The sequence below is a fragment of the Myotis nattereri genome (genome assembly GCF_964212035.1).
Source record: "Myotis nattereri genome assembly, chromosome: 5".
NCBI lineage: Eukaryota > Metazoa > Chordata > Mammalia > Chiroptera > Vespertilionidae > Myotis > Myotis nattereri.
In genome coordinates this window covers 19,530,059-19,544,305 of record NC_138080.1, presented here as the reverse complement: position 1 = coordinate 19,544,305, position 14,247 = coordinate 19,530,059, and the positions used below count along the sequence as shown (strand labels likewise).

At 52.2% G+C, this 14,247-nt stretch overlaps 1 protein-coding gene and 1 pseudogene across 2 annotated transcripts; both read left to right on the top strand.

Annotated features, from left to right (window-relative positions):
• The first annotated feature begins 388 nt into the window (after window positions 1-388).
• Window positions 389-5,648, top strand: LOC308519351 (heterogeneous nuclear ribonucleoprotein A1-like; annotated as a pseudogene). The gene is made up of 4 exons: window positions 389-443; window positions 4,039-4,622; window positions 4,670-4,910; window positions 5,585-5,648. The product of its transcript is annotated as a heterogeneous nuclear ribonucleoprotein A1-like (transcript).
• A 3,156-nt stretch (window positions 5,649-8,804) lies between these two features.
• MVB12A (multivesicular body subunit 12A) lies at window positions 8,805-13,937 on the top strand. Its single transcript, XM_081092441.1, has 9 exons — window positions 8,805-9,142; window positions 9,232-9,330; window positions 9,458-9,554; window positions 11,115-11,241; window positions 11,754-11,873; window positions 11,959-12,065; window positions 12,515-12,576; window positions 12,899-12,955; window positions 13,140-13,937. The coding sequence occupies exons 1-9, from the start codon at window positions 9,059-9,061 to the stop codon at window positions 13,200-13,202; spliced, it is 816 nt and encodes a 271-aa protein (XP_080948567.1). The 5' UTR covers window positions 8,805-9,058; the 3' UTR covers window positions 13,203-13,937.
• Window positions 13,938-14,247: the final 310 nt, after the last annotated feature.

Genomic DNA, 14,247 nt, shown 5'->3' with positions numbered 1-14,247 from the left:
TATTTCTCTTTTTCTTTTTATAATTTCTTATTTTTAGAAACTTCAATCCTTTACAGCTAGTATTTCTTAGATTATTAAGAGTAGGTGCTTCCTTCCTTTTACCCTTTCGTAGTTTTCTCTGAATCTTATCCAACACTGTTTTCATCTGCTCAATACTATCTTCTGTTAAGGCTATGAGGGTCTCTTCCTCATCACCCTTCTCCGGGAAGTCATACAAATGATCTTCCTTAAGAGTGGGGGACTGCTCATTATCTTCCCTGGGCCGCTGAGGTCTCCTGTGAGAAGGCCTCATCAGTGAATCCAGAGACCGAGAGCGACACATGGACTCGGGCACAGACCCCAAGCTGTCCCTTACCAAACCCCAGATGGAAAATGCATCCAACGGAGTATGGGTCGGATTTCCAGCATGAAAGTCCTTAAGCCGTTGCCCTACTCGCTCCCAGGTCTCTGGGCTCACAGTACCCTCCTCAGGGAACCAGGGACACTGCTCATGAACAAACTTTAAAAACCTCTCTACTTGAGCAGATGAGACTTTCACTCCTCTACTAACTAACATAGACTTTAACATCTGAGCATAAAGCTGCCTTTCTCTGGACTCAGATTGCCCCATTTTTACTCCCAATGAATAAGAATCAAATTTCCCCAGGAAAACTCACTTAACACTGAGACTTCTGACTTCGCCGGCAACTCTGGGGTCCTCACGAAGCCCACCTTCAGGTCCCTGTTCGGGCGCCAATCTGCGGTGACCCGCACCTTGGAGAGGGTCCGACGGGTAGAGGCGGAGTGGGATGGAATACAAGAGTCCGGGGTTGGGAGGACTGGCACAAGGCACCAGCTCCAGCACCAGTACCAGCAAATTTATTCTTTACACACACTGCTTTATATCTAAGCTGTGGCTGGTCATGCTTCATAGATCACTGCTAGGACTTGGCCCATTATAGGGAAGTAGCAGATTGTTACAGGCTGGGCAAGACTGGGCAAGCTTTGTCTAGATCCATCTATGTTTGACAGTTACTATGACAATCAGGTTATGTTTTAGTAACTGCACTTTTAGCCACCGAGGTCGTGCCTCGGTCAAGCCTTGTCTAATTCCACTTTGCTGCAAACTCTAATAAGGCCTTAAACCTTTCCTGAGCTTTGACCTTAAAACCTTCCAGGATCGACATAGGGTAGAGTCCAGGGCTTTGCCATGTCCCCTGGTCAGCTTAGACTTTGCCAGCAGCATGACGGTCCCCAACAGGGAAGCATGGAACAAAGGAAGGCCCTGGCCAGCACCCAGAATGCCTTGACTGGCCCTGATCATTGGCCAGGCCTAGGGACCTACCCGTGCACAAATTTCATGCACCGGGCCTCTAGTATGGTAATAAGAATTTCCCTTCCTATAATCAAGGGGTAGATTGAGAATGTGATTTTTCCTGGGTACCAGGAGAGTCTGCCCCATGGTAGTAAAAGTTGCCAGTCTCCTTCTCCTCAAGGCCAGTCGGGCACGTTCTGTTTCTCACTGGTACTGAGGCAGGTTAGTTAGAAACTAGGAAAATTCCCTGACAAGTAAAATGAGCAAATTGAGACAAATAGCTGAACAAATGGCTGAGCTATTAGCAGCCAGCTAATCAGTCACAAACCCCTATCCTCCCTAACAGAGACACGCCCGCCCCCCCCCCCCCCAGCACATGATTTGAATCTCTCCTCTCCAACCAACACTATCTAAGAGCAAATGCCTTAAATCACCCTACTCAGAGGAACAGATAACAAACAAACAAATCAAAACCAATTTGAGGCCTGGCCAGTGTGCTCAGTAGTTAGAGCATCAGCCTGTGCATGGAAGGGTCATGGGTTTGATTCCTGGTCAAGGGCACATACCTGGGTTGTGGGTTTTATCCTTGGCCCCTGTCAGAGTGCATGTGGAAGGCAACCAGTCAATGAAATGTGTCTCTCAAGTTTGATGTCTCTCTCTCTCTCTCTCTCTCTCTCTCTCTCTCTCTCTCTCTTTCTCTCTCTCTCTCCCCCTCCCTCCCCCTCCCCAACCTCCCCGCAACCCCCTCCCATTCTCTCCTAAAAGCAATGGGAAAAATATCGTTGGATGAGGATTTAAGAAACAAACAAACAAAAGAAAACAATTAGAGCCAGAAAACCAATCACAGGTAGACTAACCGAAGATAGAGGTGAAACTGACCAAGTTCACTTTGATGCATCAGCATACTCAAGGATATAGCTGGAAAGCCAATGAGTATTCTGCTGAGGCCTTCCCCTGGGATTTCCCCTAAAATTCCCACCTAGAGCAAACAGATAAAACCTCAGGACAGCCCCGGCCCGTGTGGCTTGCTTGGTTGGAGCGTCGTCCTGTGGACCGGAAGGTGGCGAGTTCGATTCCCAGTCAGACCATATAACCAGGTTGCAGGTTCAAGGTGGGTGCGTGTGGGAGGCTCTCTCTCTCTCTCCCCTCCTGTCTCTCTAAAATCAATAAAAACGTATCCTCAGGTGAGGATTAAAACAATAAAAAATAAGATACGTTCCTTAGATCACTCCTTTCTGCCGGCGAATGCCGCGGAGCCAGCATCATTGGAATTTCCCCTCCCGCATTCGTCAGGTCTGAGTCTCCCAACCAGCCGAGCGGAGCCTGAGCAGCTGCAGAAGCTCTTTATCGGAGGTTTGAGCTGTGAAACAACCTGTGAGAGTCTGAGGATCCCGTTTGAGCAATGGGAACCTCACAGGCTGTGTGGTGATGAGAGATCCAAACACCAAGCCTTCCAGAGGCTTTGGGTTTGTCACCTGAGTCACGGTGGAGGCGGTGGGTGCAGCCATGAATGCAGGCCACACAAGGTGGATGAGGAGCTGAGGCACCAAAGAGAGCTGTCTCAAGAGAAGATTCTCAAAGACCTGGTGCCCACTTAACTGTGAAAAGGTTTTTGTCGGTGGCATTAAAGAAGACACTGAGGCCCTGGCTGGTGTGGCTCAGTGGATAGAGCATCAGCCTGTGGACTGAAGGGTCCTGGGTTCGATTCCGGTCAAGGGCACATGCCTGGGTGGTGAGTTCGATCCCCAGTAGGGGGCCTGCAGGAGGCAGGCGATCAATGATTCTCTCTTATTATTGATGCTTCTTGCCGGAAGCCAATTCCAGCATGTTCAGCAGGGCTGAATCTGGAGTGGCAAGAGCATTTCCCCAAACCTGAAAAGGGATGATTGCTTGCTGCCAGACAGCTCAGGGCATCTTAATCTACATGTTATTGCCTCCTACTGGCCAAACACCTGAACAGCCATAGGCTAATTTCCCCCATTCTGACAATGGACTCTGTATAGGAAACCTGACCCTTTGAAGTGTATATCTCCACCTTGCCTCAGGACAATTTGTGTTAATAAAAAGCATGGGGTCCTGAGACAAGGATCTTAGTTCCTTTTAGCTAAGCCCCTCTGACCCCCAAATGCCTTTCAAAATTATGCTTCGTCTCTGGACTCTTATTTAAGTTACACACAGCCTTCTCCAGATTCCTGAACCCTTCTTAATGCTGGAACAAGAACCCTGGCAGTTTCTCTCTCTCTCTCCCTCTCCCTTCCCCTCTAAAGTCAATAAAAATATTTTTTAAAAAAGAAGAAACTAGCCGAAACCGGTTTGGCTCAGTGGATAGAGCGTCGGCCTGTGGACTGAAAGGTCCCAGGTTCAATTCCGGTCAAGGGCATGTACCTTGGTTGCGGGCACATCCCCAGTAGGGGGTGTGCAGGAGGCGGCTGATCGATGTTTCTCTCTCATTGATGTTTCTAACTCTCTCTCTCCCTTCCTCTCTGTAAAAAATCAATAAAATATATTAAAAAAAAAAAAAAAAAAGAAGACACTCGCCCTAGCTGGTTTGGCTCAGTAGATACAACGTTGGCTTGCAGACTGAAGGGTCCCAGGTTCGATTCCAGTCAAGGGCACATGCCAAGGCTGTGGGCTCAGTCCCCAGTGGGGGGCGTGCAGGAGGCAGCCGATCACTAATTCTCTCTCATTGATGTTTCTCTCTCTCTTTCCCTTCCTCTCTGAAATAAATAAAAATGTAAAAGAAGAAGAAGGAGGAGGAGGAGGAGGAGGAGGAGGAGGAGGAGACACTGAAGAACACCACCTAAGAGATTATTTTGAACAGGACGGGAAAACGGAAGTGATTGAAATCATGACTGACTGAGGCAGTCAGTGGCAAAAAGAGAGGCTTTGCTTTTGTACCCTTTGCTGGCCGTGACTCTGTAGCAAGGTTGTCATTCAGAAATACCCTCCTGGGAGTGGCCACACTGGGAAGAAGGAAAGCCCCATCTACGCAAGAGATGGCCCCTGCTTCCTCCAGCCGAAGAGGCCCACGTGGTTCTGGAAGCTTGGGAGGTGGCTGTGGTGGCGCTTGTGGTGGGAATGACAACTTTGGTCACGGAGGAAACCTCAGTGGTCGAGGTGGCTGTGGTGGCGGCCGTGGAGGCGGTGGGGGTGGCCAGAATGGATTTGGTAATGATGGTGGTTATGGAGGAGGGGGCCCTGGTCACTCCTGGTCACTCTGGAGGAAGCAGAGGCTATGGACGTGGTGGACAGGGTTATGGAAAGCAGGGCAGTGGCGATGGCGGGAGTGGCCGCTATGACAGCTATAACAGTGGAGGAGGTGGAGGAGGTGGAGGCGGCTTTGGCGGTGGGCTGAAGGGTCCTGGGTCCCGGGAGGTGGAAGCAATGCTGGGGGTGGCGGAAGCTACAATGATTTGGGCAATTACAACCATCAACCTTCAAATGTTGGGCCTATGAAAGGAGGAAACTTTCGCGGCAGAAGCTCTGGCCCTTGTGGTGGCGGAGGCCAATACTTTGCCAAACCACGAAACCAAGGTGGCTGTGGCGGTTCCAGCAGCAGCTGTAGCTATGGCAGGGGCAGAGGTTTTAATTACTGCCAGGAAGCAGCGCTTAGCAGGCGAGGAGAGCCGGAGACGTGGCGGGGAAGCTACCGGTTACCACAGCCGTGTGACCTCAGCCAGGCACAGTGGTGGCGGGGCCGGGCTGCTACAAAGAAGACGTGTGTTAGACAATACCCATGTGGATGGGCAAGGAGCCTGGAGGACTGTGTCTGTGACTAATTGTATAACAGGTTATTTTAGTTTCTGTTCTGTGGACAGTGTAAAGCATTTCAAGGGGTTTTCATGGAGTTTTTGTGGGTTTCTTTGCACCCATGCTATTAATTGCTAAATGTAATAGTCTGATCACGACACTGAATAAATGTGTCTTTACAAAAATAAAAATAGCCCTGGCTGGTTTGGCTCAGTGGATAGAGCATCGGCCTGCGGATAAAGGGTCCCAGGTTCGATTCCAGCCAAGGGCACATGCCTGGGTTGCAGGCTCCATCCCCAGTAGGGGGTGTGCAGGAGGCAGCTGATCGATGATTCTCTCTCATCATTGATGTTTCTATCTCTCTCCCTTCCTCTCTAAAATCAATAAAAATATGTTAAAAAAACAAAGCATTATTAAAAAAATAAAATAAATAAAAATAAAACTCTCAGGACAAAGGACGTTAGCATGTGCTCTTCCTTGAGCACCCCTGGCCCCTTTCCTCCGGAGCATACTGTCAATTTCTTTATCCTAAACGTTAAGGTCTGACAAGATCTGCTACCAGGGGGGCAGTCGGCGGCTGCAGCTCATCCCAGGCTTACCCTGATCTGTCTCCAAGGGCCCTCCTTCTGTCTCCCTGATCTAAGTCTTAATAAACTTACTCTCACTTTCACCTGGACTCACGTCTTGAAATTTTTCTTGCTCAAGTCCAGAACCTGCGCATCCCAAACTGTGCCGGGGCAGACCGCCTCAGCGTGGTCCCGTTGGGTGATACTCTTTGGTTCAGGGCAGACCTGGCTCAGCTCGGTCCGGTTCCAGGGACGGTATGACCATTTGGCTGCCATCTTTGTTCCCTCCGTTGACCTGGAGGACATTATAGCACCCGTGGGAGCCCTAACTTCATTCACCCAGCAAGTTTTATTTAAAAATATTTTTAAATTTTATTGATTTGAGGGAGAGAGAGAGAACAGGGGAGAGAGGAAAAATATATTGATTTGCTGTTCCACTAACTTATGCATTCATTAGTTGCTTCTTGTATGTGCCCTGACCAGGGATTAAACCTGCAACCTTGGTGTATAGGTACAACTAACCACCTGAGCTACCTGGCCAGGGCTCCCCCAGCAACCTTTATTTTAGTTTTAGTTTTAAAATATGTTTTTATTGATTTCAGAGAGAAAGGGAGAGGGAGAATGATAGAGAAACATCAGTGACAAGAGAGAATCATTGATCAGCTGCCTCCTGCATGCCCCCTACTGGGGATTGAGCCCGAAACTAGGGCGTGTGCCCTGACTGGGAATGGAACTGTGACCTCCTGGTTCATAGGTTGATGCTTAACCATTGAGCCACACCTGGCCGGGCAGATCATGGGGTCCTTGATGGAAGAAATAGTTGCTACTCGGTCATATGTGCCCTGACCGAGGATTGAACCCCCAACCTTGGCATATCTGGACCATGCTCTAATCAACAGATTCATTATCTTAATCTGTATTTCCTCTTGCATGTGCCTGTGTTGTTGCTATGGTATCTGCCTCCAGGGCACTGACATAGCTGCTAAATGAGCCGCGTCCATGCTGGTGAAGCCCCTTGCTGACCACTCAGGGCACACTGCAGGAGATGGGAAATGAGTAAGATGCTAAGAGATGGTCACAGGGGTGAAATGCTGGAGAAGAGGAGGTGATGGCCAGGTGACCTTTGAGGTGGGCCAAGGTCATCAGAGGCTCCCTTCCCCTCCTGCCTTGGGCTGTACTCCATGCCCACTTTTTTTTTCAAAGTAGGAGCCACTTCCATGCACAAACTTCAGAGAGTAAGGTGGTGTTGAGACCGGCTGGATGGTACACGTGACTGAACCCAGATAAGGTCTCTGTATAAACTTTTAAGATTCTGGCAGGTGGTGTGTTGATTTACTCATCCTACAGCGTGAAAGACAAGCCTCAGGTGTATTCCCTTGCCTATTAAACTGCCAATTAACAATCTGGAGTGGTCCACCTCGTTCAGCCATCTCTTCTTGTCCTCTGTGTATGCGGGCCAGTTTCAGATTTCACCTGGGGAACTTCTGGTGTTTGGAACCAAAGTTCTTCCTAACGCAGAGGAACTGTGGATGAAAAGGGGCCACACGCTAACCTGACTAGCTCAGGGAAGCCTGCATTGCAGCCTTGCAAACTCAGAGGCCTAAAGTAATCACAAAGAATGATCTGACATTACAATTTTAACTAAAAGCAGTTTATGGTGGGTAGTCATATCCTAGGCAGGTATCTTCCCTGACACAAGTTAATCTTTACCTTAACTGAGCCTGACTATTATCTTTTTGCATCTCTGATAACATATTGTTAGAATGTCAAAATAGCCCTGCTGGTGTGGCTCAGTGGTTGAGGGTCGACCTATGAACCAGGAGGTCACGGTTCGATACTAGGTCAGGGTACATGCCAGGTTTTGGGCTCGATCCCCAGTGTAGGGTGTGCAGGAGGCAGCCAAGCCATAATTCTCTCTCACCATTGATGTTTCTATCTCTCTTTCCCTCTCTCTCCCTATCTGAAATAAAAATAGATATTTTTTAAAAAGGATGTCAAAGTAATTTTCTTTTCTCCAGACCCCTCAAAGCACAGGCACTGCTCTGTGGAGACCACAAATCCGCTCCTTGTTATTGTTGGCAGTTAACTATCCTGCACTCACATAAGTAAAACAAGTGTGTGTCTATTATTTTGCTTTTTATCTAATACCAGAGGTTACCCCCGCTCTGCTTTCTCCCGCCTCCCTAATCTATCACCAATGGATTTCATGTAACACACTTCTGCCTTCTCTTTTGACTGTAGTGTATAAAACAAGGTGCAAAATTGCCATTTTCCCAGAGCATCATCTCGATCCTTTGAGATGTTGCCTTCCAGCATTTGTTGACAGCTTGGCTCAAATAAACTCACAAAAAATTCTTCATTGACAGGACTAATGGGGTACTTGAATGGGAACCCATGGTTTGTTCACTCCTGTATCTCATTGTTGGTTCATCTTTCCCAGGATGTTTCTTATGGGCATTGACTTTCGAGTTTCATATAATTTTCACGTGTTAATAAACATTCTTCTTCTTTTGATTTCTTGCCCCAACATTTACAAATATAAAAAGCCATTCTTGCCCTGGCCAGGTAGCTCAGTTGGTTGGAGTGTTATCCCCATATGCCAAGGTTATGGGTTTTTCCCCCTGGTCAGGGAACATACAAGAATCACCTAATGAATGCATAAATAAGTGGAACAACCAATTGATGTCATTCTCTCTCTCTCTAAAACAAAACAAACTTATGTGCTTAAAAAACACACATTCTTAGCTCTCACAGATCATACAAAAACAGGTAGTGGGCCAACCCATGATACTATAAATAATAGAAGAGTAGGTTACATTATGTCCCTAATTTTCCATAGTCCGCCTCTGAAGGGTGTAAAAACATGTTTCCATATTAAATACGTTTAAATCTCATTTTAAACAATTAATTGTATCTGTGAACGAGTCCTCAAATTATACCAAGTTTTCATGGCTTATGGTTGTTCGTACTTTTCGTTAAACTAATTGCTGCATAACCCATGAAAGTTTCCTTTGGTATGATTTCCCAGAACTAGATTTGTGTGTTTTTCTTATTTTTCCCTTAAATTTCCCGGGAAACCTAAACCTAAACGCCGCAGCTGCTGATAACGCAAGGCCTTCTGGGAAACGTAGTTCCGGCTTTGCAGTGAGTGAGTCTTCTGGCGCTGAGCCGGGACATTTCCAGCGGAAGTTGTTGGGCGTGAGAAGGAAGGAGAAGACGGTTTTCCGCAAACGTCTTTGCTCACCGGCGCACCTGGGCGACGCCTGGGGGCCGTGGCTCCGCGTCCCCTTGCGATTGGCCTGCGGCTTTCCGAGCACGCGCAAACAGCGCTTTACGGGCCCCGCCAGCGCAGGGCCGTCTGGGAGTTGTAGTTCTGACCCCTTCCCGAACTCTGTGGCCGGGCGGCGGCTCCGAAATCCGAGGCGGTCCACCACCTTTGGCTTGAAGGATGGATCCGGGGCCTGACGCGGTGCCTCTGGCTGGCCTGGCCTGGTCGTCGGCCTCGGCGCCCCCGCCGCGGGGATTCAGCGCGGTGAGCGGCATCGGGGGGCAGGGGTTGAACGGGGGCACCGGAGGCTGCGGCTGGACAGGCGCCTGGCGCTGACCCACGTCCCGCCGTAGATCTCCTGCACCGTGGAGGGGGCGCCCGCCAGCTTCGGCAAGAGCTTCGCGCAGAAATCTGGCTACTTCCTGTGCCTCAGTACCCTGGGCGGTCTGGAGGTAAGAGGCGCCCACCTCCAGGAACCCGGGGTCCGCCCATTCCCGCGGTCCATTCGCGGGGCCCTGCGCCCGGCGCGCCGTCCCCGCTGCTCCGTGACTCGCTGTGTTCTCCCCACTCGACCCCCAGAATCCGCAGGAGAACGTGGTGGCCGATATCCAAGTCCTGGTGGACAAGAGCCCCCTCCCGCCGGGCTTCTCCCCGGTCTGCGACCCCCTGGACTCCAGTGAGGCTCGCGTCGGAGGCTGGGGGTGGGGGTTGCGTCCGCGTCCCTGCAGGGGGGACCGGGGAGAGGGATGGAGGGTGACAGGCGCGATTTCTGAGCTCGGCAACCCCCTGACTCACTGGCTGCTGAAGGGTTGGACCCGGGGCTGTTCCCGGGCGGGGTGGCGGGCCCTACGCTGCGTAAAAATGTGCAATTGGCACAGTGGCGCCTGGAGTAACAACAGCGACCTGTTTTGTAATTGTTACTACCACATCTACACCGCAGCCAAGCTGAATCACGCGCAGATATTTTATATTTATTTTTTTTACAGAGAGGAAGGGAGAGGGATAAAGAGTTAGAAACATCGATGAGAGAAAAACATCCATCAGCTGCCTCCTGCGCACCCCCTACTGGGGATGTGCCCGCAACCCAGGTACATGCCCTTGACCGGAATCGAACCTGGGACCCTTCAGTCCGCAGGCCGACGCTCTAACCACTGAGCAAACCCGGTTAGGACGCGCAGTTCTTTTTTTAAATTTTTTAAAAATTGATTTGAGAAGGAAGGAAGAGGGAGAGAGAGATGGAAACATCAATAATGAGAAAGGAGCATCCATGGGCTGCCTCCTGCACGCCCCCTACTGGGGATCGAGTGTGCAACCGGGGCATTTGCCCCAACCTGGAATCCAACCGTGACGTCCTGGTTCCGGGATCCCTGCTCAACCACTGAGCCACACCAACCAGGCGCAGTTCTCTTACTTCATTTCCAGGCTTTTGCACACTCCGACTCCTCTCCGGGTTAGCTGATACTTCGCCCTCCACACCCCTCCGCTTCTGACCCTGACAGCCCTGCTTTCTAACCATCTGGCTTTCCCCGCCTCCCACCGTGTCTTGCCATTCGAATTTGATTTTTAGGGTATACCAGGGGTTCTCAACCTTCTGGCCCTTTAAATACAGTTCCTCATGTGGTGACCCAACCATAACATTATGTTCGTTGCTACTTCATAACTGTCATGTGGCTACTGTTATGAATCGTCGTGTAAATATCTGATCTGCAGGATGGTCTTAGGCGACCCCTGTGAAAGGGTCGTTCGACCGCCGAAGGGGTCGCGACCCACAGGTTGAGAACCGCTGGGGTATACCTATTGATACTGGCGTTAGCAAACTTTTTCTGTCAAGGGCCACATAGTAAATATTTTAGGCTTTGCAAGCCAGGTGGTGTCTGCTGCACACTCTCTCACACTCCCCGCCCCCTTTAAAAAGGGAAAAACCATTTTTAGGGAAACATTTGTTGGGCGGGATTTATCTCAGGGGCACTCAGTTCTGTCTGGTTCCGTAGCTACCCATCCTCACGGAGGTGCGCCTGGCCACCCTGTGAATGCTCCTGCCTGTCACCAGAGAGGAGCCTGCCCCAGAGCTCCTAGAGGCTGCGTGGGGTTCTCTCCTGTGGCTCCACCATTCACGGGTTAACCAGAGATTAACACCATGTGGTGACGGCCTTAAACAGTGCCTTGGCCACTGCCTTGGAGCCATCTTTGGGTCCCTTCCCTGCTTTTCCCTCTCCTCACTCCCCCACCCTCCCAGAGGCCTCTGTGTCTAAGAAGAAGCGCATGTGTATGAAGTTGGTGCCCCTGGGGGCTGCGGACACCGCTGTGTTTGATATCCGGCTGAGCGGGAAGACCAAGACGGTGCCTGGATACCTCCGAATAGGGTAGGGCGTGCCCCCCCCCCCCAAACTATAAGAGAAAGTTTATTTAGAAAGTTACAGAAGTAGTAGAAGGGCCCTTGGAACTTAGGAGAAGGAAAAGCAGAGGCAGCACACCTGGGGAAAGAAGAGGGTGAGGGGGAAAGTTGGGGCTTCCCCCCAGCTTTTGGCTTGCCCCCCAACTCCCATGTGTACGCGCTGATCCTCAGAGACTCCCCTGAGGCCGCCATCCCTTCTGCCACCTCTCTGTGCCTCAGTTTCCACATTTAACAAGGGACAGTTGTACTAGTCTTGTGGGGTCGTCATGAGGGATAAACAAGTTGGTGTGTCTGAAGCCCACAGGACAGTGGTGGGACCCAGCAGTTGCTTAAGATGTGGGCTGAGATGCTGAAAGGAAAATTCCCCAAAAGGCAGGGCCCACCCAGAGATCCGGGTTCCTCCTTTCTCCTCCTGGCCGCTGTTCTCAGCCCTGGCTCTGCCTTGGGTCAGAACACCCCTCTCCCTCCCTCCCCATCTAGGGACATGGGTGGCTTTGCCATCTGGTGCAAGAAGGCAAAGGCCCCTCGGCCAGTGCCCAAGCCCCGAGCTCTCAGCCGGGACATGCAGGGCCTGTCCTTGGACCAACCCAGCCAGCCCAGGTGAGTCCTTGGGCCTGGGGGTGGGGGCAGGAATGGGGGTGGGGGGGCGCGTCAGGTCTGACCAGGGCTGTCCCATCACCACCAGCAAGGGCAGCTTCCCAGAGGGGACATTGTCGAGACTGGGTTCCAGGGCCTCCACCCTGCGGAGGGGTGACTCCATCTACGAGGCCTCCAACCTCTATGGCATCTCAGGTGAGTGCAGAGCCGGCAACTGAGGGATTGGGGCTGAGGCTGGGTGCGACTGGCCAAAGGTTTATACAGCTCAGAAGGGGCGTGGCCCCACCCCATCCCGTAAAGACTGGCAGGGGCGCTGCCCTGGCCCGTGTGGTTCAGTTGGTTGGCGCGTCCTCCCTCACAACAAAAGGTTTTGGGTTCAATTCCCAGTCGGGCACATACCTAGGTTGTGGCTTCCATGCCCATCTGGGGCGTGTACAGGAGGCAACTGGTGGATATTTCTCTCTCACATGAATGTTCCTCTCTCTCTTTCCCTCCCTTCCTCTCTCTAAAATCCTCTGGTGAGGATTAAAAATAAAACTGGTCAGGGGGAAGGGAGCGTGCCGGGTGGGCTCTGGGGTGGGCAGCAGCCAGCCCCAAGCCCCCTGCCCCTCAGTTCCTTACTCCCCACCCCGTGCTTTCCTCAGCCATGGATGGGGTTCCCTTCACGCTGCACCCCCGATTCGAAGGCAAGAGCTGCGGCCCTCTGGTGAGTCTGCCCTGGGGGAACTTGGGTCTGTCCCTGCCCATCGCCTTTCTAGACAGGGACACGGGGGCCATCATCCAGGCCCCGGCCCCCAGCACTGAGGCCCAAGTTTCTGGGTTGGGGGAGGCTGGAGACCAAGCCGTGAGGCTGGCGGGCACCAGTCTGGAATGGGGGAGTCCAGAGGGCAGCTGGATGCTGGTGGCCAGAGGCTGTGGCAGGAAGAGGGAGGGGATGTCCAGGCAGATATTGAGAGAGGCTCGAAGATGAGGGAATGGGGTTCCAGGTAGGGGTCTGGGTCCAAGTCTGACCCGTCCCTGCCCACCAGGCCTTCTCTGCCTTTGCTGATCTGACCATCAAGTCGCTGGCAGACATTGAGGAGGAGGTAGGTGCTGGGGCGGGGAGGAAAGGCAGGGGGTGCTGGGATCCACCCCAGGTCTCCCCCAGCTGCACCCCACCTCTCCAGGGCTGGAGATCACTCAGTCCCTCAGTGGCTCGCCCCCCGCCCCCCATGCCTCACAGCACCCTCCACGGCCCCTCGCTCACTCTGTGCTCTTCCTCCCCCTCAGTACAACTACGGCTTCGTGGTGGAGAAAACAGCAGCTGCTCGCCTGCCCCCCAGCGTGTCGTAGCCCCTTCCTGTCCCCGGGAAGGGGCCCCTGCCCCACACCCCCAGGACTGGCAGCTGCCCCACCCTAGCTCATGTTGGGGACCTTGGCAGCACAGGGCATTCTGGACCCTCAGCCCCATGGGGAGCTGCTGGCCCGATGGGGGTGGACCTGGCTGCTTGATGGGGTCTCCTGCCCCAGGCCCTGTAGGGCAGAGGTGGGGCGAGATGGAAACTGGTGCCTTCACGTCATTTGTGTCAAGACTGTCTGGTGCCCGGAGGCCACAGGCTGTCCTCTGGGCAATAAACACTATGCCGCCTGCCGTCTGGAGTCCCGATCCTGGCCCTGAGTGTGGCTCGTGGTCTTCACCTTGTGCCAGCCGGACAGCCGCGACCCCGCAAGCGGGGGAATCCCGGGGAGGTGGCCCTGCTGCTCCTGTTCCGCAGATGGAAACTGAGCCCAGGATTCTCGGTCGCAAGGAAGACCCAGGCCTGCTCCCCTCTCCTTGCTCACAGTAACGTCATAGTAACGGCTACTGTGTACCTTGGGGACCACTCGCAACACCTTAGACAGGTGTCTCATTTAGTCCCGTCACAGCCCGGTGGGAAGCCCGTTCTGTCACCATTTTACAGATGGTGACACTGAGGCCGCGGACAGCTAAGATCACAGCTGGGCTTGGAGCCCAGAGCCTGCTCTCCACAGAAAGCTGGCTGTAAATCCTTTCCCTCCGCTGAGCTATGGATACAAGGGTCGACCCTCATTCGCAGTCGTTCCATTTTATACTAAAGTTGCGGAGAAAACGGAACGAGTGAATCTTGGGCCCCTCAGGAAAATGGGTGGGTTTCTATGAGGAGCTGTGGTCACATTTTGTCAAGTGGTTGATACCTTGATTATTATCCAGGTACTGCTGCATCCTTAACCTTGAACTCACTGCCAACAGCAGTGTAACTCACACCTGAACACAGCTCACCTCACACATATCTCCTCTGATAGTACGAGGCAGCCCGCTGGAGCTTAGGGATACCAGACGGCACTTCGGCACCACGCGTGGGGCCTTTTTAAACAGCGA

Bases quoted from the DNA above. Each gene is read 5' to 3' on its own strand.
- MVB12A (XM_081092441.1), top strand. From the start codon at position 9,059: ATGGATCCGGGGCCTGACGCGGTGCCTCTGGCTGGCCTGGCCTGGTCG. The intron at 9,555-11,114 runs GTGAGGCTCGCG...CCACCCTCCCAG, and splicing joins CTGCGACCCCCTGGACTCCA to AGGCCTCTGTGTCTAAGAAG. The intron at 12,577-12,898 runs GTGAGTCTGCCC...CCTGCCCACCAG, and splicing joins GCAAGAGCTGCGGCCCTCTG to GCCTTCTCTGCCTTTGCTGA.